Here is a 26,088-nt window from a genome sequence, read left to right on the forward strand (position 1 = left end):
TGGCGACAATAGACTTGTGATTTCTTTTTCTGCCCTGCTCGTTGGCTGACGTCTTGGTTGCCAAATCTCTCTCTGGGTCCTTGATGCTGGGAGCATACCTGTCATGGTGGATGTTCCCTGAGAGGCCAACTGGAGCAGCTAATCTTACGTGACACCTGCTGCAATAATTCATAGGCTTTCCATGCACTTTGAATTTTGTTTCTTCAAACTGCAAAACCACATTTACTGAAGGCCAGGACTTTTGCGTGCTATTTTATTCCAGTCTTGAAACAAATTCCAACTTCATGTGGTACTTATTTACCATTCAATTGCCTGTTTTTGGTTTTGAGTAAATAACTCTGTGCTCCTGTCTTCGTAGGCACATAATGAGCTCAAAAAGCTTCTTCAATTCCTAAGAAGTGTGGAAAGCTGGATTTATAATTTCCAGCTCCGTTTATAACAGAATGTGCATGCAAGTTGATTTGTCTCTGCACTGCCCATTTAGCTGCAGCTCAGTTTTGTTTTTGTTTTTTGTTTTGATGAGGCTGATTTCATTACTTATTGCCCAGCTTAAAAGATAGTTAGACTTGTCAAAGAATATCTTTTTCATGATGATTTATGAAAAAGTGTGTTAAATGACAGGTGTTAACACTGTATGACAGGAAGAGCAATGTAAACATGGCACAGAATGAAGTGTGGCTAGTGCTGATCCCTGTAGAGGCTTGTCAGATTCTGTTAGGCTTGTTGGCACGATCGCTTGTCTTATAAGAAGGCCAGTTTTGCCCTCTTTTTGGCTCTTGGCTTGAATCATGTTACTTTTTGTATTTTACAGCAGGTTCTCCCCCATGGCCATTGACGGGGTGACCAGCTTGGCTGGCATCAACATCCCGGGGCACGCAGGCACTGGCTGGTGTATCTTCGTCTACAACCTGGCTCCAGATGCAGATGAAAGCATCCTTTGGCAGATGTTTGGGCCGTTCGGTGCTGTCACAAATGTCAAAGTTATTCGCGACTTCAACACAAACAAGTGCAAAGGATTTGGTTTTGTCACCATGACTAACTACGACGAGGCAGCCGTGGCCATCGCCAGCTTGAATGGATATCGCCTTGGGGACCGAGTGCTGCAAGTCTCGTTCAAAACCAACAAAACACACAAAGCCTAAATACCCACTGAGATTGTTTCTAGAAAACTCAGCAGAAAATGGAAACAGAAAATGGAAACGTACCGACCGTAACTTTCTACATTAGTAAAAACAGCTTTGTAAATCAGTGTTACGAAGAAAAACAATATTTAGCGTCCAACAATGTGATTTTTTTTTTTCTTCTTTTTCCTTGCTACGCTCTGAATCTTCTCAATATACTTTAAGAAAAAAATACTGCAGGTTTTAATGCCTGTGATGTTGAATTCTCTTGCTGTCTTTACAGATGGACCATCTAAAACGTTACTATAGGTTTTGTCATTTTGTTGCACATCTGCTTTGAAACAGTAAGTCTTGTAAGGTTATGTGTAGTGATTTTCTTTGTATTTTTCTGTGTCCTGATTTGCCTTAGGTGCGTTATGCCTTCAGTGGTTAGCAAGTACTTATTTTGATCTGTTTGCGGTTTTGTTGATTTTGCAGGTATTCCGTTTATTGTAATATGAGTTGGTTATTGGTTGGCTGCATAATGTTGCTTATTGTAAACTTAACGGATAAAAGACAAAAAAAAAATTCTTAAAGCAGTACCTTGCCAAAGAGCTAAGAACCTCTTTGATGTGGGTTTAAAAAGCATCTATTTTTATAAAAAGAAAAATTTGGAGAAACTTTTTACTGGACCTGGAACAAAATATTTTGACTTGGATACTTTGAGAAATATCTTCATATGACACCTTGTGAGCTTTTGAACTTTACAAGAAAGTTTGCAGTGGTTGAAATTTCTGGAGAGATTTATGATGTAAAAGATACCTTTTGAGATCTTTGTATTATCTTTAGATTATAGAATCAATGGCAGTGCTGGTTTCATTTGTAAAATCATCTGTGGGTCCCCCTGTCATCCTGGTTGTTACCACTAGCAACTCGCTTTCCGATTTGATTTGGAAACGGACAAAAATACAAAGGTTTATTCGCAAAAAGTGCATGCAAAATTATAAAGTGGAGATATACATTAAAAGGTAAATGGGGGATAAAAATCAGTTCTTCCTAAAGGATTCCCTTCTGATGGAGCTCATGGTGTTTTGTGGTGTACCTACGATATATCATTAGACTGATTTTGTCTTAATATCAACCAATAAGGGTTTTTACATACTTTGTATGAAAGAATGAGGACAAGCCCATGAAGGCAGCAGCTTAAGAAAAACTAGTCTGAAGAATAAGAACGGATTACTCCTGAGCTTTGAGCTATGTAAATAAGTCCTTTTTTTTTATGTTCAGTATTTGGCAGACTTGTTTTGTTCTAGGTTTGACTTCATTGGAAAGTGTGAGTATATATTTTTTTTTTCCTTTTATGGAGTATGTAAGGTATTTTCATTTGGATATTAACCTTTTAATTTCAGTTTACCTTTAGTTGGAAAAACTTGATTTGTTGTCCCATGGACTAGCATTACAGTGCATCAAATTTGTTGGTTGTTTGGTCTGTAGATAGTCTTGCTTCGTATAAAAAAAAAAAGGTATTAAGAAACTATAGACATTTGTTTTTGTTTTTTATATAACATTATAGATATATATTTATGTGGTAAAGAATGGATATAAACCACAGTTTTGAACAATTTGATTTTTTTTCTTTCTTACTCATATATATATAAATATAAAATATATATATATATATATATATATATATACATATATATATATATACGTAATGCATATAACCTGTCTTTAAAATCGTAAAAAGGTGTATATTGCTTTATTCACTTCAGGGGAAGGTCAGTGAAGCAGTTCCATTAACAATAGCAAAATTGGTTGCAGGAGTTTGTTGAACAACATCTAACTTATCTTGAACAAACAAATGGAGGCTGTTCAAGCCTTAAATGCACTGAATACTGCACCTGCATCCTGCTTGGTATTAAAACCAATTACTAGTCATGCTTCCCCTTAAATGAGCAGTGTGCTATGCATTATATAATTATCTTTGCAACTGCTTTTTCTTGTTTATCTATTCCTTCTTTGTGTTATTTGTAACAGTTAAACTTTAAGTCTAGATGAGTTGTGATACTTGCTGCTGTGGGGTAGAGATTACATTTTTCATGCCTGACCTGTCATTCTTGAAAATAACTTTCTTTTTTGTAACTTCATGTTGATTTGGTCTTGACAAATTGTGCTGATGGTCCGACATGAAAAAATGTTCCCTCCCACCCCTCTTATCTCAATTCTTAATATGAGAATGATTATTTATTTGAAGTTGTATAGTCTGACTTGGTTCACAGCGTTTTTGGAATAGAATATCTTTTGTTGAGTATTTAAAAGGATGTACATGTTCTTTTCTTTGTGTTTGGATACTTTGGATTTTTTCCATGTTCAGTACATCAATAAATAAGTTGAAGGGCAATGCAGCTTTGTGAATGGATCCCCTCATTCCTTTTTCTATTTTGCCAAAACATGTTTTTGCCAGTTTAACCTGTAAAGATGTCAGCAATTCATATTTACTACTGTCTTGTGAAATTTAAGTAGTTGAAATGTTTAAAACTCTATCCCTATGTTTTAGTTGAAGGTGAAAGTGCACCCATTGTATTTAATTCACCTGATTGCACTCTATAAATCATATTCAAAGTTTGCCAAAAGCGCCATTTAAAGGAATAGTTCTTTATTTTGGAGAGTTTGAGAAGATCTTTTCCACTCACGTCTGTTCAGTAAATATGAAGCCACAGCGTGGATAGCTTAGCATTAAGACAGGAAGTAGGTGGAAACAGTTAGCCTGGCTCCGTTTTGAAAAATCTGGGTAGGAGCTTCAGAGTTGCTGATAGTCAGACCCCCACCACCACCACCAGGACAGAGCCAGGCTAGCCATTACCCTCTGTTTTCTAGTATTTATGCTAAGATAACTATCTGCTGGCTCTGCAGATGAATTACATCGAATTGATCTTCTCATCTAACCTTGAGCAAGAACGTGAATAACCAGTTTTGTTTTTGTTTTTTTGTTTTTTGTTGTCTGTAAATTAGCATTATGCCTTTTGTTTCAAAGTAACTATCAGAACACCATGTTTTTGATTCTAGCAATGAGTGTATGAGTGTATGGTGGTCTTGTTTGCTACACTTGTCAATATTTTCTAGTGTATAATTTAATCTCAGACCCCGCAGATTAGGTTGTAGTTGAAGTCTAATTTTTTTTTTATTAAACAGCAGGCTAGCAGTTAAAAGAACAAATATAGTAGTTTAAATAAACAGTATTTTACAGCTTCAGCTTTAAATGTCTAAAAATTGCAAATCTATTTTCAGGTTACCTCAACAGATAATTTGGGCAGAGTTCAGGTGCTGGCTTGAATGTGCTGTCAGAGAGCAGCACACGGCTTGAAGGAAGAAGCCTGATATAGAGTATTGATTTTATATATATATATATCATGCTCCACTTGAGGCCGATGGCCTCGCTGAAGATGAAATAGCCTGCTTTGAAGTACGCTTCCCTACTGCGCAGCCACCTCACACTGTCATTTTATTAGGGGCATTGCAAGGACACAGGAGGGATTCGCTGAAGATACCACACTGCCTTTTTGTAAAGAAAGCTTGCCCGATATGTTCACTGTTTTGGGGGAAAATAAAGTTCTAGTACATCGCTCAATTTAATGAAAACAGTATTTATGGCATGCTCAGTCATGTAGTCATTCTTGCACTCAATCCCTGCTCTCCTTTAAAAAGCTTTCAGAATCTCTCCAATATTTGCTGTGCCATTAGCCTGCATTTTAGAACAGAAGTAATCTTTCCTGACAGCAATTTTTACTAGGAATGGAAAGGTTTTTGCAGTTTAAATGCATCCCATATGTCAATATTAAGATTGCACAGCACTTCTCATGCAAGTTATGTTTTACTGGAAATATATTGATGTGAGGAGCTTTGGCTGAGTGACAGTGTGTTTGGTTTTTATCTGGCACGTTTGTGGCTCTTCTCCCGGGAGAAACTGGCAGACAAGTTCAGTGATTGGGCAAATTCTAGCTATACGTTGTGATTACATGCTGCTAGTAAAAGTGGGATTAGGCTTTGGCAGTTATCGGCCAACGCAGATGAGCTGGCGTAAGTTGATGTCACATCCTCCTCAGTTGTTTGACATGAAGAAACAGATTTTCAGTCAGTGGGTTTCCTCTAGCAGTGCACTGAATCATCAGGGTTTTGACTGGTGGTTGAAAATTACATTGACTCCTTTTTTGAATGCTTTGGACAAGCAGTCATTCCGATCACAAGATGAAGTACAAGGGACAAAAGTTAGCTTTTAATTTTGAAGAGGACACCATTTTTTCCTGAGTGACATCTCGGTGCTTGCTATGGAAAGGCCAAAATATTACATTCTGTATTTTAATAGAAATTGCCTAATCAAAACTAACCTAGACTATTAAGGTAGAAGTCATTACCACACTGTGGCACCATCTGATCTCTCTAAGGCAGCGGTTTCCAACCTTTTTTCTCACACTCCTGTTAGTTTCCTCCCTCTTCAAGGTCTAATCAACCAGAGACACTGAAAACACCTGTGTGGGCGCAGAGCGATTGATTTGCAAAGTAACATGCAACTGTAGCTGTGACATAAATGGGGTGGAGTAACAATATAGCCCTCTGAAATGTAATGCAGTAGATATTTGAAGTAGCGTTTTGACCATTTATCCATTACTTTTAGCTACTACAGCCATTTATGTTAGTTGCAGCTACAACTGTTAGGCCGTTGTTTTTTGTTTTTTTTTTTAATAGACTTTTTTCAGTCTATCTCAACCCTTTCCGTCATGTTTAGCTGTTGCAACTTGTCTTATCCAGTCATTTATCCATTATTTTTAGCTTCTGCATGTATTTCAACATTCACCCATTACCTTTAGCTACGGCATGTCATCCATTTCCGTTATATTTAGCTGCTGCAGTTATTTACCCATTTCTTTTAGTTAACTATTTCTACTGGTCATTCATGACCTTTAGCTAAGTATTTGAACCGTTTATATTTCAGCCATTTATCCATGATTTTTAGCTAAATGTTTAGGCCTCTCAGCTTGCTATTTACGCACATTTATTAAAGCAGTACCACACACTTCTTAATTGCACACATGGTGTTCAGGTGTTACAGCTGGCTCACTATGTGGATATTTTTTTTAATTAAATCGTAATTTAGATTTTTTTTTTTTTGTACTCCCTCGTCACTGCAGAAGTACCCCTGGTTGAGAATAACTTGTCTGAGGAGTAGTAAGATGTGGCTGATCCTGTCTGTGCTCTTTGATTTAAGCTTTTTTGGCACTCTTTTGGACATTGACTGCATTTTGTTGGTAGAAAAACCTATCTTGTTTGCCTTTGATGTACAATGCCTGTAAAGTGATGTAGCTTTGACCTACAGTTCCCACATGGCCAATATGTGGTGCTCTGAGCTCCAGTAGTGTGTCCTCTCTCCATCCTCTCTATCCCCTGTCCTACATTAGTCTGTGTTAATGACAAAAAGGGTCACACAGATGGTCCCTCCATTATCAGGCCGCCCATTTGCTGCTCTCGCCCTCATAACCGCCCCCTTGCACTCCTGAAATCAAACATACTGTAGCATTGTATGTGTTGAGACAGCAGATAAATAAAACATGCTTGTACATTTTGTCCAGAGCTGCTGATGTCAGTAGGCCCATAAAAACATTTGCATGTTATCTGTCTGCTAATTTGATTTATGGCCTACCAGGTTTTCCATTACGCTCATTTCCACATAAGTATTTGGACAGTGACACAATTTTCGTGATTTTGCTTCTGTACACCACCACAATGGATTTGAAATGAAGCCATCAAGATGTGATTGAAGTCCAGACTTTCATCTTTAGTTCAAAGGGTTTAAGAAAAATATCACTTTAAACATTAAGGAATTAAAGCCATTTTTATACATTCCTAAACCGGTTAATAAAGTATTTGTTAAACTCCTTGAATTAAAGCTGAAAGTCTACACTTCAATCACATCATGAGGACTTCATTTCAAATCCATCGGGGTGGTGTACGGAGGCAAAATTGCAAAAATGGTGCCACTGTCCATATACTAATGTATCTGACTGTATAATTTGCACTTGCCCTCCTGTTCTGTAAGTGCTATGCAAAGGCAACTGGAAAAGGGATTCTTCAGTTCTGAACTTTTGGATGAGAGGCGAACGGCAACTTTAAGCAAGTCCAGTTGCCTTTGCACAGCACTTACAGAACACCTTGACCTGGATGACTGAGGCCTTTCTTAAGTCTTGCTTTTCTCCTATCATGTATGTTGAGATCTTGTAATCAAGTTCAGATAAATGGGATAATAGGATTTTGTAATGACAGCATGCTGGCACAAATTGGAACACCAGCATTCGTACGAGCGCGTTGCAAGGGTTACCACTACGAAACTGGTACGCCACTGACAGCTTTTAAAAATCTGGACTTACCTGCACGTGAGATGCCGTGAGGCAGTTAAAGGTAATAAAACCTTAACTATTCTAGGCTTAAAATATTCAATTAGTAGCAAACAAGATGGCTTCAGTTCAAAGTATTGCCCATCAATCAATAAAATGATAAAATGTTAAATTTGTTTTTTTTCCTTACCTGTATTCCAATTCCAAGTTTCATGGGTTTTTCCCATTTGGTCAAGTGGCTCTTTTCTGTATCCACCTTGGCAGATTGACAGGTCAAATTTAATAGTTAAATGTAGTTACAAATTTATCTGAATGGCCTCACTTCTTCTTGGGAAATTGTTGATTTTGAGGACTCATTTGAGAAACAACACACTTGAAGTACTGTCATCTGCCCCCATAAAAATTGGTTTAAAAATGTGTTTCTGTATCTAACGAGGCACAGTTTTGGTTTTTAAACATATTTTCTAAATCTAAAAAGATCTTCCAACAGGCGAATATGTACATCTTTTTTTGGAACCGGACAAGATACTGTAAATGTGCATGGTACCTGTTGTTTCCATCTGAGAATAAGGCGAACATGTCACCAACGATGCAGTTCTCTTCTCCACAGCCATTCTGTAACAGAGATTGTATTTTATTTTGATCTGCCGGTGTAGCACTCTCTTTGTCGAATCAGAATAACTTCAAAGTTTTTATGCACCATGGAATATATTTTCATACAGATTTTGTGTTTTGTGTGTGAGCTAAGTGACACTCCTCAGGAATCCATCAGAGTCATTTTGAAACAATGAAACGTGGTAAGATGCATCATTTCCCCTTGTTTTCAGTCACAGATATTGTGCCACACAGTAGCTACAGTACATTAATTTCTCTGCTGGAATTGGGTTGGATTGACTCAAAAGAATTTAGGAGTAAATGTATTTACTTTCACCACATTCCCCGGTATCTGTTAGATACGAACAAGGTTCAGCTCTCCATGTCCCAAACACAGCGTGACGAAGTTTGAATGCAAAGCTGAATGAGTGCCGTTTTTTGCTGTCTAACTGTAAGGGCCAGGAGGTGCTTGTCAACACAATTTGTTGCTATATTGTGGTGTTGAAGACTTTTTGCCCTCCATGCCTCTATGGAAAATGGTGCTAACCACCTAGTTGCCAGTATCTTATTTAGCTTCCTGTTACCAGTCAACTATTTTGTGTGGTCCTTGACATTAGGAGCACACAAACCACACTGCTTGACCCTCCAGGTTAAAATGCATGTCATTCATCTCACTTTCCTCTGATTTACAGGGTGCTCTATCCACAGTTGTTCACTGAACATTCGTCCTCTGCAGAACACTGTCTTTCATCCACTGATGAAAATGCTCTTGAACATTCTAAATGAAAAGACCTTTAAGCTGATTGTGGTGGAGTGGAGGAATAGTGGTCCTTTATTTAACTTATATATGATCCCTTTAATGGCCCAGTGTCATGGATAATTCACAGGTAAGCTCATAAGCACCTTCTCTCTGTGTGCGGTTCCTCCATTAAGCACACCCTGAAATATCCTTTTTAACAACCGGTTACGAGGGCTTAGACATGTTGCACCTGTCTATTTAAGAGGACAAGTGGTGATCAGCGGTCCTTGTTGATTGTGCACAAATCCAAATGTGTCAATTGCAACGTTGAGAAAAGGGAAGTGGCGTTAAAGTAGCATTTTTAACCAGCTTGAAATTAATTAAATGTTGAAGGTCAAAGGAAATAAGACCCTTTTTTTTTAATGCAATGCATGCAGAAATACCCTGTTCTACTTGCTGCCACTGACAGATGCCATGCAGCTTACACAATGTAATACACGTTGTTGAATGCTTCTATTTTGCATCATATTTCCATTTGTCAGACATCAATGAATCATATTCAGTATAGGGCCTTGTTCTGCTGTCTGCCTGTTTCTTGCAGTCCATGGTCAAACATGTTCAGCGATTGGATTTAAGTTCTTACATCACAAATGGTTGAAGTTTGGCTTCCTCCAGCCCTGTCAGATCAGCACTGACTTCCATCAACAAGGCATCATCTATCTTCCCTAACAACGGCTCCGTGTTATTCTCCCTATGAGGCCTTGGCACCTCTGTTCCATAATGAGGCAGTGAAGAAAAGGGGTGCAGATTAGAATAACAGCCTTAACTAATCCATAACAGGCCGATGAGGCGCCACATTTGGGGAAACCGTGTCATTTCTCATTTTGCAGTGCCATGGCAAAATCTCTCCTCTCTCAACCCCCCACGCAAAACAAGCCCCAAGAATAGCTACTGTGGCAAGCCGCCGGCAACACAAAACATAGCTTTTTCCCCTGTCTCTCTCTCTCCTCTCTCTCTCTCTCTCCATTTTCTCAGCTCCTGCCAATAGTCTGAGGAGAACATACAGGAAATCCATGCCTCTGACTGTTGACTTTGGAAGTCAAAGATGAGTTTCAGCTCAAAAGGCACATACTGAGGACTCCAACCCCATTGCAGTCCCTGCAATGGGGCTGCTCTGCCAGTGATTGCTTATCGACAATTTTTGTTCTTTAGTGATGGGCAAATGAGGCTTTCTTGAAGCAGCATGGCTTTCGAGCCAATAGTTTTTGAAAATGAGTTCATTTCTCAAGGCTTACAGTGCTCGCTAGGGGTCCCTTCTGGTCAAAATAATTCACAGCAATCCGGTTTATTATAGATTAAGACTGAAATGAAAAGACCATTTTTCATCAACAAAGAACTTTGTGGTGAATGTAGAAATAACACTTGTGACTTTTAGGGCAGGTCAACATTTCTGAGAAGTGGACAGCAGTGTTTACAAAAAAGTGCTCAAACAAAGTTTAAAGATTAGATCAATTTTTTCAAACCCCCTACTGTCCTGTAGTTAATAAAATATTGAAATCAAGATATGACATTATGTAGAATATATTTCAGTCTAAACTTAATGTACACAAGTGCCTTCTTTTGATTGTGTGTATAATGTGACGTTAAAGACATGGAAAATTACAGAATGATAGCATCTAAAAGTCAGTTTTTAAAATGAGATGTAGCTTTTGAGCATTTTTACAATATATGCTGATGACAGTCATGTGACAATTTAATTCATGTATAGTGAACACTCAAGGACCCAAAATAGAGCCTTGAGGAACTCCTTTGTGTGAACACCGGTAGCAGTTAAGTCGGCAGCTTCAGCCTGGCTCTCTTGAAATCCCGTCAGAATTAACATCTCTAACGTGACTTTTTAATATGCTACTAATATCTATGTAACAAAACCAAATGTGTATTATGAGCTATCAAAAAAAATCATAGCCGCAACCAGTGCACCGCTGTGCTTCTCTATTCTATTATAATGTTGACACAACCTGCGCAGTCTTGTACTCTTCTAAAATCCCCGAGAAATAATGTCAGGTAACAAGAGTAACATTCCTGTTGTGCAGCAGCTGTAGCTGGATTCAACGTGTGAGTGCGAGGTTCTCTCATTGCAGCAACACAAACTGAGGAGCTGCTGCAGTTCAGACCATTTTCTACCACCCTGGAACTACTGGAGGCAATGATATGAATGACTATGGTTGTTAATGCAGAGTACCTTCTGTTGCATGCTAGAGTCAGGTTTATGACTGTAATTTCGTTTTCCCCTTTGACTTCAGCAGTGTTCATGTGTGTTTGGTTTTTTTTCAGCATCAGTGGTAGAAAAATGTAGTGACAAAGCAAGCGTATAAGAATTGCAGTCTCTATGCTGAGGATGGGACAGAAAGCCAGCAGAAGCTAAAGGTCATGGTACCTACACACCTCTAATGACCTTCCATTTCAAAGCTCTCTCACCATCTACTGTGCTTATATAAGATGTAATTTTTGGGCGTGAAACAAAGACACCAAGAGCATGCATGAGGGCAGAGGGGATATTTGGACATTCTCGACAGATTGTAACACCATGCTGTGTGTTGATAAATGCATGAGACCTTAATGAAAGCTCAGCACAAGTGTGTCGCATCTGTTTGTCCTAGAAACCAGTTTCTGTGCGTTCCACATCTGGATGTGTTTTGCATGTTTATGATGTGTCCGTACATTTACGTAATGTGAGTTTTGCAATCGCCGTGTTTACATGTGTCCTAGGCGGAGGGTACGGTAGCTGCTTGCTGCCTCAGCCAGCGTCTGTTCTGCTGTAATAAGGCCTGATTTAAAGTTGACCAGATCACACCAGGAATAGTGCCTCGTCCCTCATTTCCTCTGCAGCCAGTGGAGATGAGATCTCCTCACAACATTTACCAAGGGAATAATGACGTTTGATTTGACCCTCTTCTGGGTGTGTCTCTGTGAGGGCTATTTTCACCCACTGCTGCCCCTGAGAGAGAAAACAGACAGAAGCTACAGTATGTCCACAGGAAAAAAAAAAAAAAACCTCAGATCATTGTTTATGGATGATGCTAGGTCGGAGTGTTTCTGTGCTCGGTCTTCAGAATCTAGAGCTGCTGTGTTGCACTGTTGGTAGCGTGACTCACACTCTGTTTCTTTGCTTATCGCATTTCACTTCGATTCTCCTGACCAACTCACGTTCGATTCAGTGTGAGGATGCTGCATTTGAGATGCTGAACTGAAGGAAAGCGAAAGGAAGAGTTGTCCCAATAGCACAGTAAGCATGGACACAGGCTTGAAAAAGGCTGTGTCTTTGCGGTCGATTTTGTTTTTCCTTTTGTGGTTTGTTTTCATCTTTTTTAGTCATTTAGCATCTTTTTTTATTCACTGAATGTCTCCTTGTAGTTATATTACATCTTTTTGTCTCATTGTAGATGTTTTCCATAACTTTGTAGAAATTTTGTGTCTCCTTGTTTTTTTGGGGTCTGTGGTGTAATTTTGCATCGCTTGGTAGTCGGTGTTTTTCATATCTTAATACCCCTCCTGTTTGTGTTGATCTTTGTAGTTGTTCTTTGTGTCCCTTTTTGTCTTTTTGTAGTCTTTTTTTTTTGGTTCTCCTCTCTCTTTGGACTTTTGCATGCAGTGACCTTCTGCAAGTAAAGCAGGACTCTCAGGTGCTGCAGATGGCTAAAGAAAACTGCAGCTGTCCAGGCCCTACCTGACCCCTTGGCCCCTCGGCCTGTTAATACATCCAGTAGGTAAACCATAATGATCTGTATTTGTGAAGCTCCAAAAATAGATGTTTTGGGCTCTGCAATATTTTTTTTTGATTGACTTAGTAACATGGATGGATTTCTTAAGAGTTATAGTGAATTAGATTAAATATTTTATTTTGACAAACATTAATGTGAGCATTTTAGCACAGACAGAAATGAAGAGACATGTGCTGCCAAAGCTTTATTAAACCATCGCTACTGATCATGTACACTGAGGCAAACATTTAAAAAAAGGAAATACTTCAAACTAGTTCGCTTAAATGCCTTAAAATGTCCATTTTGATTGGAATTTATTATGTGTAGCGGCCATTCAAAGCGAAAGCAGGGCTTGGGAATCCGCTGGGATTTTGGGTTGCATTTACCCAAGATGAGTTTCCTTAGCAGCTCAGCTTGAATGCTGCTGACATCCCAGCTACAGAACCACACTGTAGTATTTACCTCATTACAGCCTGCACTCTCTCTGAGGAACAGAGTCATTTGCATGGCTGTTTGTCAAACCATGTTAATATTGACAAAGATTTGCACCCATTTTAATCACGCCACGTAAGAGGTATACAAAGTTGTTTATGACTGCTCTACCACTGAGCAATAGGCACATACCGTACTGCAGTGCACATTAAAAAAGATCGCACTTTGTTCCGAGCAGCGGTTGCAAATCACAGACATCAGAGAGGTAGAGGAAAAATAGATGACTGCGATGGCAGTTTGAGGCGAACGAAAATGCATTTACATATTAAACCACACAGCAGCGTGCGGAGCGAGGCACTGTTTGAATTGCACGCTCCAGCCTGCCTTCCCTCAGTGTAAGGGGCCTCACCGCTGTGACTGCAGTACCGTAAATCTGAAGTTGTTTACGGACGCTGCCATCTTGGTGCGCTCCGGGAGAAAAATTTGGAGCGGGGCCATTTACCGGCAGCTTGATGAGAGTGCAGTGAGGCGAGTTAATTAATACAACATCCCTGGGCCCAGAGGCTAGGCTGCAAAGCTAGCCCAGGAGGGAGGAAGAGACGGAGAGAGGAACGTGGAGAAAAGGGACAGAAGGAATTATGGTTATATACACAAAGAGAATAAAACTGTGAATAATAAGGCTACAGTACCTGCTAGCAAAACACAATGGAGTGGCACAGCTTAGCCATCTTCATCTAGCCTTGTCAGGACATTGTGAGGCGTCTGAACTGCTGTGTTGTTTGTCTTCCACTACAACACACCTCGGAGACTACTGATACAGGGAAACCCTGGCATTTACTCACCCAAACTACAAGACAGTTTGTAGAATGTTTCAGGTTTCCATGCTTTTACACCTCATTAAATATGCGTCTGCTACAATCCCACTATAGGTTTTCTCCTAGTGGAATAATTGGATACCACCACTGAAGGCAGAGCGAGCGGGAGATTTACAGCAGACGTGTGCTCCAGTGAGAGAGTATCGAGGTCCAAACCGCTCCGACATAAACTTGAAATAAATGGATCCAGTGGCCTCCGTGACCTCTTAAACAAAGCAGAAAAGGAGCAACTTTGGTTTCCCTTCCCCTGCAACCGATTTTTGGTAAAGTGTAAGCTAAGATGTTTTCACCCGTGGCACCGCACTTGCCGCCTCCCCTTAACGTTGCCTCAGTGAGAAAACTCTTGTCGGTTGAGCTCCATCAAACAAGAGAAATACTTGCCTGGAGATAAAGGAGTCCGTAGGGAGGTCCTCGCCTCCTCCTCTCACTCTTTCTCTCCTATTCTATCCATTTATTTTAGCTGGCAAAAAACAACTTTGGGACCGAGGTTGTCAAACAACACACTTTTTTTTTTTTTCCCGGCTGAGGTGCAGTACATGGGAGGAACAAAGTAAATAACAATCTGCAAATTCAACCTTCCAAGGCTATTCTTTACTGTAATAGATAACTTTGCATGTAGACGAGGGAGTGTCTTAAAGAATAGCTCACACTGACCACTGCTCTTCTATGCTGAACAATTATATCATTTTTTTTTTATAATAAGCTCCCTCATTCATTGACTAAGTTTATCACGTTTGCAAATCAGCCAAATGACGGCAGCAAAATACTGTAAATAGCATGCCTGCCAGTAGACACAAAAGAGATAGGGGGCTATAAATACCCTGAATAAATCCTCCTAATCAGGAAGCGAGAGAAGCATGAGTTGTGTTGATATAGTAAACTGGTGGCTGAATCCCATTTTAAATGCTTTCACCAGCTCTTCCGTTTGGTTAGTGTTTAGAATTCACTCGATAATTACCATATTAAAATGCTTGTAGGAGTCTGTGCAGTTGTGGTGGGAAAAGATAAGGCTGCGAGAGTAGGGAGTGGGAAAAAAAAGTCCACCGGAGGCCTATCAGTCAGTTCTGAATTGCTTTATAATTACTGAGATGCACAGACATAATTTCCTTCTAAAAATAATGCAAAGTTTCATTTCCCTCCCCTGCCTTAATACTATTGTGTGTGTGTGTGTGTGTTTGTGTCGGGGGGGGCACTCGCCCACTTTCTGTCTCTTTTTCCCGAATGCATTAACTTAACCTCTTCCTGCATTAGTCGGTGTGGTGCCATGTTAAGCACAGTGTAGCCTAGTTTCTGCACAGCGTGAATGTTGCTGCCTCCCTGTTTTGGGATTGGAGAAGAATCCAAATTCTGACACATTGGGGTTGTGTTCATGAATATGACATACTGTCTAGCTAAAGTTCTTTTAACTTGTTGGAGTTTTATTTGCATAGATTTCTCATAAGTTTTAATCTTTTGTGTATGCTGCCACAAAATTTATGCACAAAGTTTCCCATATTGAACAGTTGGATCTTTTGGCCTTAATGAGACTAAACCTGGTGACTGCTGACAATTTAATGGGCTTTTTAGGCAGTTTTTTTTTTTTTTTTAGGTCAAGGAAAAGCTGGATTTTTTTTTAAAAGTAGTTAAAGTCAAGGTGGCTCTGCCCTGTTTATAGCTATTGTTTATACTAATGGTGTATTTGGTCACCCTAAATACAGAGATATGGCAAAAAAGGGCAATTTTTCCTCCCGCTACTTTTAGTTCTTTTTGGGTTGTTTCCAACATATATTTTAAAGGGGCACTACACCTATTTTACATATGAAAATCAGTAATTCATCATAGTGAGAACCAATCAAACAGGAAAAGCAGTCGTATATTATATAATAGACATCCAGTAAAGAAAATAACCCTGATAATGACATAGTGATGTCATCCGGGGGTCTACAAATTTGTAACAAGGCTTAGTGGGGATAATGGGGATATGGAGCAGGCTCAAAGATGTTATCGGGTTGCATTACGGGAAATATAGGATCCACATAGACTCAGCCGACTGCTTCGATGTTGTCCAATCTTGTTTTTTATTCATGCTAGCGGCGTAGCTTATAGCATGTCATTGTTGGAGTGCTGGTGGATCAAGTGACCATTTTGGTCCAGGCTGAAATATCGTTAGCTACTACCGGTAAGATTGTCTGTCGACATTCATGGTCCACAGAGGATGTATCCTACTGACTTACATGATCCCTGACTTTTCCTGTAGCTTAAGCATTTCTTGTTATCCTGTGAAATATATGCTAAATTGCTGGGGTTTCTTTTTAAGGTTTGCAGTGATTGTGCAGTTCACCAAAAGTATCCTACTGAGGCCTAATAGAGGATTTTAAAAAAATTACTGAAAGATTAATATGATTTTGGCACACAGTCTGTCTGGTAAACACCAGAATCTGGGAATATACACTTTATCTTTAGGAGGGGTCTAGCCCACAAAAACAGTAGACTTGGAAAGGACAGAAAAGGAAAGAACTGGAAATGAAAGGTTGCGGGGGGGGGGTGACCAGCCAGCTCTTCTATGATGAAATATTGATGGCGCTGACTTTGATTCTGCAATAGGTACTTTTGATCCAGATCTATCGCGGCACACGAGACCCCCCCCCCCCCACATTCTTCCTCAGGAAGATCGCTGGTCTTTTCGCTTTCGAAAAATGCCATCCACCCTCCACTACCTTTGATCGAATGTGTAGACTTTGAAGAAGAACTTATAGAGATCACTGATGTGTGTATACAGGCAGGCGGACACTGTAGGTCTATAACTCAATATGTTGCAGTGGGAGCTGGATGAGTGCCAATGACAGGGCTTTACAAGTTCGTCAGTTGTTGACTTTTATTTATCACGACTGCTGCTGCTGTAACTGATGACTGAATCAACGCAGTCTGGAAAAGTAACCGCTGACTTCTTTGCTTTCTCAGCTGAACAGCGGTCGTGTCCTCTTTCCCTCACAGCACTAATCTGAAATTTAAATCCAATTCTTCCAAAAGGGAGAAAAAGCAAGCTCTCTGTTATTTCAAGAGTTGGATTTCATTCACAAAATCTCAGGGCACTGTTCAAGCTACAAATCCTGAGGCCACTCTGTCAGTGTGTTCACATCTCTTGTTCAGCTCTTTGCAGATTTGTAGATCACCCCAGTGCATCTCTACATGCTTTGCAGCCTCTTTTATTCTCTTAAAAGAGTCAAGTACTCTTTTCTTCTGCTTACAAACCTGTGTGTGTGTGTGTGTGTTTGTGTGGAGTGGAGAGTATGATGTGTCCAGCACAGCATTGTGCCCCTGGATAATGGACCAGAGAGCCATGTGTCTGTCTGGCCGACCATCAGTCTGCATCCTCAGATCCTTTCAGTGTGTCTCACCTGCTAATGAAAAGCTAGCAGGTACTCTGCTGCAGCCCTTAAAATTGATGACTTCCCTGCACAGCGGAGGCTTCTGTGCACACTTGGCTCCCCCCATTACTCTTCTTCTTTGTCTCTTTTCCTTTCTAACCCTCCCTGCAGCATGCTAAGTGTTTCTATTTTACTTTTGCAAAGGTCTACTCGTTTGATCTAAACTCGGGACCCTGCACAATGAGCAGATATTAGCTGCAGCAAAAGCCAGCGAGGTTATGATCCACAGTCTCTGTTTGCCTCCTTTGCTAAATGAAATTCTGGTATTTGTTTTGAAAACTAAATTGGCTCCTCATTGTTTACCCTATTGCTTAGAAGAATCCAGCACTTACTTTTTCTTCCCCCTCCCCAGTAACCTGTATTATGTAACGCAAAAATAATGGCCTGGGCCGGCCATGCTATATGTTTGAAATGCAAATACAAAGACACAGCTCCATTAATAATTGCCATAATTGTATAAGTATGTGGAAACTGCTACACAAAATGGAGCAATGACTATTATCAGGTTGATAACCAATAATTACTTACAAACTCTGTGCTCATTAAGCAGCTCCTGTGGAGAAACGGAGCTCAATATAGCCCTCCAGAATTCCCTCCCCTCGCCCACCAGGACACCGCTGCTCTCCGTCTCCCTCTCGTTATATCCCTCCTCTCTTTCTCCATCCAGTTTCTGCTTTTCATTCCATCTGTTATCCATGTTGTTCTGTTTCAATCACTTTCTATCTCCTCAGGCCTGCTCTTCTTTGTCCCCTTCTCATTCTCTTTTCTCAGCCTTCCGTCCTCTATCTGTGAGTAGTGACCACCGTAATCTTTCTCCCCTCCACACATTTTCTTGCTAAATCCCAACATCCTGTTTACTTATGTACAGAGCATTCTGCTCTCCACCTCCCCTCTTCCCGCTGCTCTTTCTCTCCCTGAAAGATTAACCATCCCCTCTGCATCTCTTCTCATCTATCATCCTAATGGGGCTACAAGAGGGGAAAAAACAACAAATTGCAGAGGGAGAAACAGCCACAGAAGGGCAAGGGAAAGTGTTTGGATTGCCACCGTCGATCAAGTTCCAGTCTGTCAAAGGTTGTATTTGCCCGGCGCCGGTGGCACAGGACCAGAGCTCATCTAGCAGCTGAAATTGTCATCAGCAAAGGTGCAAATACACAAACTCTCCCATTACACCTACACCTAAATGACATTTATGCTTGTGTTAAAGGGGAGAGCACTCTTTTGACTCAGAATAATTTGCTGCACGGGCCCCATTCTCTGTGTGGTCCGAAACACAGCGGTAAACAGTCTGCAAGTACATAAAAATAGAGATGTGAAGGAGATGATAATCACTGATGCCGAGTCATGTTTTTATTACCTCCCAACATTTCCAGAAAAGTGACTTCAAATTGCAGCAAAACCCCAAACATAAAAATCTAAGATGTTGGATATCTAATGTTTAAAAGCAGAAGCTGAACTGGCTGATCTGCTGGCAGCAGTTGATGTTAACATCTGTTGTACTCTATAAACTCGGCTCATTATTTGAGGTTTTATTAAAATGTTGTTTTTTTTTTAGTATTTAATTGCTATTAAAATGTGTCTACGCAAAAGGGGAGAGTAAGCACTGGATTCAGAATTCAATGATAATAATAAAAAAGATTTTAAAAATGCAATTTACAACACAAACGCTCCATAGTTTCAGTGATATTGTAACATAACCAGCAGCTCGGTTTCATTTTCATTTGTATTTTTCTCAACTTTCTATCAACGGAAACATGTTGTGACCTCTCCTTATTGCTGGAGTAAACAGTGGGAAATTGGAGCAGGAGCGGCAACAACTTTGATTACTTTTTGCCTTTGAACAAACTAAATCCCCACTGCAAACACTGCTACAAAGGTATGACACTATTAGGTTTTATGTAAATTAGCAGCAGCTCCCAACACTGTTGATTTGCGTCATATCCCTGTTGGTTAATTTCAATTTGTAACCGGTGTTCCTTTTTGTCATCGCGCTTTGTTTGATATATGCTGTCATAATGTGGACTGTTGCCCTTGACATTTGAAACCATTTTTGAAAGCAATACACCTGCACTTTGGGCACAGATAACGTGGTCTCTTTTGAGCCACAAGCTGACAGTAAATCGAATAAAACTTTTGTGACAGTGTTAGTAATTGTCCTTAATTGAATAAGCCCTGCATACTATGGGGATTCTGTGTAATTTATGGTAATTTCAAAAATGCCCATTTATTCCCTGGCTTCCCAGGCCCCGAAACCTCCTCTTAACCAGCCTCCTATACTTGTAAGTGGGAGAAGCCAACTGCGGGAGGCCCCTGGTAACCACATGCTATCACAGCTCGGCCCTCCAGCCTCCAACCGCGACACGCTTACACTCATCCACTCCACAGGAGAAGTGTTGAGCCTCGCTTGCCGACGTGAGAGCACAAACACAGCATTCACCCTCCACTAGGATAGGCAGTGCCGCTTACACCAACCCTCCCTCCCTTTCTCAGTCTCACATTTCTCTCTCTCTCTCTTTCTCTGCTCCTCCCTTTACTGTTTTCTACTCGGTTAGTTTGTCTTTCTTGTCCTCTCAAAGCGCAGTTTTCCCTCAAGCGTCGTCCTGGTCTCTGTCATTTTTGTTGCTGTTGATTTCTCTATCTATTTATCTTTCTCTTCCTCCCCCTTCTCTTTCCCATCCTCCTGTCAATATTATTCTTTGTTCATCTGCATCTCTAATTCCCTGACTCCTCTTCATTCCTATATGGTGTCAGTGTGCTCTTCTGCTGAGGAAAGTGTGTGTGTGTGTGTGTGCTGCTAATGCTACTCTACAGTATCTACCAGTGTTTTTTTACATACTGTAGATTTTTTCTTGATACATTATACTATTGCTATGACGTTTGGTTTTTGTTTTGGGCATTTACTATTATCAAGTAACATCCAATTGTGGTCCCAGTTGTTGCTATTTAGCAAAAGGTACAGAGGCTCAATTTAACGATGCTAATATTTTAATATAAAACAATGGATCAAATAACTACGCGTTAGGTTAAAGAGTTTGCTGTTAGCAACAAACGCAGAGAATTATCACCTGACTCGGCAGGTCCACTAAGTTCTGTGGAGCTTTACGGCGACTGTCAGCTCATTGTTTGGTTTTACAAGCCACCGCTTTACTGTTTTGGTTCCCTCTCGTGAACCCCTCATCAACTTTGTTTTCAGTTTAAAAAAAAAACTCTAAAAACACACTGTACGCTGCATTCCCAGCACCAAACAGCAGACAAAGTCAGCAACTGGCTGGTGAACATAGCGGAGCATCTAGCAGATAAAGAGCCAGATACTTCCCTGAGGAGTTGGTGGAGACCAAAACAGAAACAGCAAACAGTTTTTCAGCAGCTCCAAAGAAAAACAGGATCATATAGACTTTTTATCATGTTTTGCTTCTAATATTAAGTAAATAATGTTGATCATCATATCAGTCACTTAAAACTAAAGCTTTTAGTTGCTGTATCAACTATGCACATTGAATGACAAGTGTAGGCTTGAAACTGTACATATTGTACGTACTGTACATACTGTACGTACCGTACGTACTGTGGTCTGACAAACTAAACGGCTTTAAATTGTGAAAAACCGAAAAAAAAGAGGTAGGCTAGGGGCTGACTGAAGCGTTGGTATCGTGACTGAATAGACTGAAATCAGCGCGGACGTGCAGGAGATGGATTTGACTGTCGCACACCGACTCAACGCGAGCGCCCTTTTGTCCCTCTCAGCCCTGAGGGTATAACTGGCCTCCCTTCAAAGGAGGAAGCTTAAAAACAATCTCCAAAAGAGTGAAAGCGGCACTGGGATGTGGTGGGCGTCAGTCAAGTCAGTCGTCGAGGGCCCCGCTGTCTCCCACTCCATAGAACAGGTAGCCTGAACTAGTTTCTACAAAGCTGAGTTGGAGATTTAATGCAATATAAAGCCTCTGGGCCCTTTTAGCAATTTGGAGTCAACACACAAATACTCCCACGCTCAACTGGAAAGACTTTCCATCCCTGCCCCTTCATATGTGAATGTGCTGAATGGAGGTGTGTAAGTATGTGCTAGTGTGTGTGTCTGTGTGTGCTCAGCATGTGCTCAGTTTCCCTACTGAATCCTTCCCCACAATTCCCTCCTTCCCTTTTACTGATCTGTAGTAACACATCAATGGTCAGTCAGTTCAAAAACCCAGCACAGAAACTCGCAGTGCTGGCTTTTTTTTTCTTCCAAATAACGGTCTGTTTAAACTGCAGTCTTCCCGCCTACACTGCACGCAAGTAATTTTACACATTATAATCATTGACTAAAGTGAGGAGTTGTTGACATCCTGCAGATTGTTCAGTCTTTTCCTTTGTGGGAGCAGGTTTTATCCGAGGAAAATTTCTTTGTGAGACACCATCACATGGCCACCATATGGCAATGATGCAATATAAAGTTTTCTCCAGATGCCAGTAATGCAGTGTTGCCTTCTGCAATATTAGACACAGCGCTGCTCTTGACACTGACTGTGTGATTGGCTGGTAGAGTTAGGAGCCTGTGCAGGCTTAGTGTTTTTTATGCTTACATCAGCTTTGGCATCTGTTGCATATTTGAAATGTTGAATGAGGGAGAGATTAAAATGTGCAGTGATATTGTGGTGTTTCCTTTAGATGGTGGGGAATCAAAATGGATTATATCCTTAGAAAAACTGTTTTTTGTCTTGCCAGTTCAGCTGATCAATCCGAGTGGTTTCCTATACACAAGCAAGATAAACATGAAAATTACAGTGTTGGTTGTCAGATTTTTCTGTATAAACACGTCTTAAGTTAAAGAAACACTCCAACTTAAGCAAGAAGATCAACACCTAGTGTAGACTGCATTGTTTATGAGTTTGGTTTGGTAGAAATTTTCGTAGAAATGCCTTTTGTCTGACTTGGTTGACATCTTCAGAAAACCTCACCATTATTCTGAAAAACCAAAGACAGTAGTTAGATTTGCCATCCAACAGTGTTTGTGGATGGGAGCTGAAGCCAGATAAATACAAAGCAGCAGTCCCTGGGCTACAGGGCCTGAGGCCATCGCATTGCTAGCAGGCAAACAGCCACCCAGCTGCCCCAGCAGGGTAGGAATATATCAGGCAGCCTATTGGATAACTGACAGCTGATTTAGCTCCCCTTTAATGAGCAGACGGCTCTGCTGCAGAAACCCCGCAATCTATTACATAACAACATCACAGATAGCGTGCACGGTAAGAAGCAGACTGCTAACGCTGGCAGGATCTTGTGAAATCAAGAGACGTTACATTCGGTAAACAATGCAGCACTAATAATAGTTGAAAGTATGTAAACATTGTGAAACTCTTGTGAGACTATATACCAATGTAGCTGTAGTGTACCAATTAGTATGATAAGGTATAGTATGCATGTACAGAAACATTATTACCATATACAGTATGGTACCAAAATGTACCAAACTGAAAGTCTATAGTATTTAATATTTAACACTTCAATTAATGCTTTTAAACATAGAATTAACAGAAGAATTAAGTAGGTTTGTGGCAAGTACGAAGTATAATTAGGTAGCGGGACAGTTACTTGATACAACAGTTACATTCGTAGCAATGTCACTTTATTTCCTCAAGTATCTACATAGCAATGTTGTTGAGCCTAAAGTGCTGTTTTTACTGCAGTAAAAACAGCACTCAAAGGAAAAGGCTGACTTCATTTTGTATTGTTCCTATTGTCAACAAATCCAATAAAAAGACCAAAATCAACAATGCTTCAGTCTGTCTCTCAATATTTTGCAACTTCCTAACTCTATCCGTAGCATTCAGTCCCAGGCCTATTTGTTCTAGCTGACGATGTAAACCTTTCAAAACAGGTCACAAGTAACACATTTTTAAAAGAAGCTAAATAAACTCCTAAAACAGCTGGGTACTGCCGTCTTTGGCAAATGTTACTCAAACAGGAGTAAGCAGGGCATTTGTTGGGGACTACTTTCAGCCGCGGAATTATAGTCAGTATTTTCAGGAAGGCGTGTGTGCCCATGTTCATCATTATGAATGAACACTGATGTGTTTTAAATACATGTTGCTGTTTGGACAGCAATGAAGCGCTATGCTAACCTTGGCCAGGTTTTGGCCAAATAGGCAATACGTGTTAGGAGGATCCCATTGTTGTTGGTTTTAGTCTTTTCATTCAAGATTTACATAAGGCTATAATAAAGTAGCCACTATAATGAAGTAGAAGGACACGGTCCTTTCATTTGTGCTTATAAATAAGCAGCAATTTGACACAGCAGATACATTAGTGGCACTGCTCTACTCTAGTTGCACTTTATTTATTCCATTTATTCCATTTATTTTTTGTGCTGTTTTTGTTGGGTCTTAAATGTAAACCCTTATAAGGAATATACTGCAATGGTATTAATACTTTTGTTCACTAAATCATTCAATAAATGCTGCATTCCAATACTAACACATAACAGAAATAAAGCAGCACTGTAACAATCAATGAAAACTAAAGTGGTGTAAGAACAGTGTTACTAAAAATCAGATTCTGACCTTAGCAAGACTTGCTTGGAAATATATATGTTCTGACAACACAGATGTCAGAGGGGACCCTCAGAACCCCAGCCTGTCACCGCGGGCTAGCCATCGGGTGGGGGGCTAAGTTAATCTAGGCTAGGCCAGTAAGGGAAGGGGTCACAGTTCACTGTGTATGCCCTGCTGCTTTAGCACCGGCTGACAGGCCACAGGAGTCTGGAAGTCCATGATGTACTGGCATTTGCTGGGCTCCTTCACCGATCGCAAGGCTGTCTCTGTTCCACATGTCAGTGTGACCTAGAAAAGCATAAAGAAAGAAAAGTTGAGGTGGTGTGGGGAGGCTGTTGTTAGCCTGAGTCAAGAGCCATGCCAGTTTTATCTCACAAAGGGGGCTGATGGAAGACACTGTCCTACCTCTTGTTTTAGTGATTTTCCAACCGGTTTGAACTTTTGTGAATCACTAAAAGTGACAGGACTATGCAAAGGCACGGTACTAGTGGAGCTGGCATTTCAAACATATTCAGGCCTCTCCTCCAATAAAGTGACCGTACTGTACACGGAGAGTTTCATCTCTACCTCCCCCTGCAATCAGAGAGTACAAGAACCAAAGTGTCGCTGTGACTGTGGGGACGCTGTGGCATTGTGGGACACCACTTCTGTCGTCCTCACGTGTGAACAGGACAGGGGAGGACGTGACTACCACTGTCATGACTTTAATCAGCGACTCTGATGCCCTCTCCGAGAGAGTGGAAAGTGAAAAACAACTTATTTTACTTCTGTGTCGTTTCCATAGCAACCCCTCACATCGTACTGCACCCTGAACAGACAATCCCTCTATCGAACAAAAGCACCTGGAGTGGGAGAGAGACGGAAACTTGACAGGTATTATTGTGCTGAAGTTTGAGTCTGGTACAACTGGTGATTTGGTTTTGTCCCATACTTGAATTAAAAATAGAGGCTTTTGTTATGTCACTTAGTATCTTGTTGCACAGAGTTATTAAGTGGGTGTGTGCCACTTGGCGAGACAAAGTGTTCTCCTATGTGTGTCTGTTTGTGTGCGCGTTATTACTGGTGCTTCAGTTTTGACTTGCAGATGCCAGAGCAATACTCTAGGTCTGTCGGATTAATTTTGTTTTCCGAGCTAGCGTGTTTGCTATATTTTGGTGTATTTTGTTTTCCGTGGCAACATAAATGTATATTTGTTTTCCGTTCCGGAAGAGCGTTGTGAAATCTGAGAAAATAACCCGGATGATGGTCATAGTGATGTCACCAGGGTTATCTTAGCTTGGACGTGGAGACTTTAAATTTATATCAAGTGCGAGGTCTGAGAGAGGTGGGTGTTTACCAGGCAGTAAGGGTCTGATGACAGAGACTACTGAGTTGGATCATGGAAATGTAGGATATAGGGCTTTTAGCGCTTGACCTATACTAGACATCTTGGCTTCTATTGCGTCAATTTTGTCCATTCTTCTTTAATTTGTCTCACGCAAACCTGTATGATCACCTAACTCTTCATGTTTCTTGCCCTGTCTACCTCCTGTTAGCAATGATGACCCATTCCTAGGTATCAAAAATTAACTTGGTGAATACGATGTTATCACCACCAGTAGGAAGGATGGTCAAAGCTACAAAATCAAGTCCCAATCAAAGGATTTATCCTCAAAGGATTTTATCCTTTGATCATACTTGCATTATTTTTCCAACAAACATTTATTCAGATGCACTCATCTGCCAAAGCAACAGCTGTCTTAGCTGTAGCTAAAGTGACTGCTCACATGTAACAGCCACGGCCCAGCACTTTTGAAATTAATTAATAACTGAAACAGTGCGGTATACTGCACACTGCTTGAATTTGGATTTTCTCGATATCCACCAGTGAAACAATAAATCACTGGTCCCACCACTCAAGTATAAAGAGAGAAGTGTGTTTAAGAGCAGAAAGAGAAGAGAGCACTATCCTAAGACAGGGTTCAGCATTTCAAATATAATGAGCGTCGACTTCTGACGAGACTTCATTTATGCCAACTGCACATGGTTAGGAGGTCGTATCAAAGGGATTCGGTTTAGTCTTTTCAAAGGGGGGCCCTGGATGGCATGAGTACATACATTCACAAATGGCATTTATTGGGCTCTGATTTGAAGAGGGGGCCAGGCAAAGAAAATGGGATGATTAAATGTGCTACATTTTTAATTGAGCACATTCTCACATAGAAATGTAAATGGATATCATAAAAGTGACTGAAAGAGGAGGGAATTTGGGGGAAATGGAGAGAGGA

At 40.5% G+C, this 26,088-nt stretch overlaps 2 protein-coding genes across 7 annotated transcripts in view; one reads left to right on the plus strand and one right to left on the minus strand.

Annotated features, from left to right (window-relative positions):
• Nucleotides 1–26,088, plus strand: part of elavl2 (ELAV like neuron-specific RNA binding protein 2) — a 67,704-nt gene that overhangs the window by 25,837 nt on the left and 15,779 nt on the right. For 4 of the 6 annotated variants that reach the window (XM_040140549.1, XM_040140551.1, XM_040140550.1 and 1 more), the window contains one exon: nucleotides 812–3,501. The exons of the other annotated variants lie outside the window; for them this stretch is intronic. In XM_040140549.1, the coding sequence (XP_039996483.1) occupies nucleotides 812–1,142 (331 nt within the window). In that variant the 3' untranslated portion in view covers nucleotides 1,143–3,501. Of the gene's footprint in view, nucleotides 1–811; nucleotides 3,502–26,088 lie in introns of those variants that run through there. 6 annotated transcript variants of the gene reach the window in all.
• Nucleotides 22,569–26,088, minus strand: part of LOC120797173 (glucosidase 2 subunit beta-like) — a 134,823-nt gene continuing 131,303 nt past the window's right edge. The window contains exon 15 of the mRNA XM_040140543.1: nucleotides 22,569–24,109. Within this exon, the coding sequence (XP_039996477.1) occupies nucleotides 23,972–24,109 (138 nt within the window). The 3' untranslated portion in view covers nucleotides 22,569–23,971. The remainder of the gene's footprint in view (nucleotides 24,110–26,088) is intronic.

This window comes from Xiphias gladius, chromosome 12, assembly GCF_016859285.1.
Source record: "Xiphias gladius isolate SHS-SW01 ecotype Sanya breed wild chromosome 12, ASM1685928v1, whole genome shotgun sequence".
NCBI lineage: Eukaryota > Metazoa > Chordata > Actinopteri > Istiophoriformes > Xiphiidae > Xiphias > Xiphias gladius.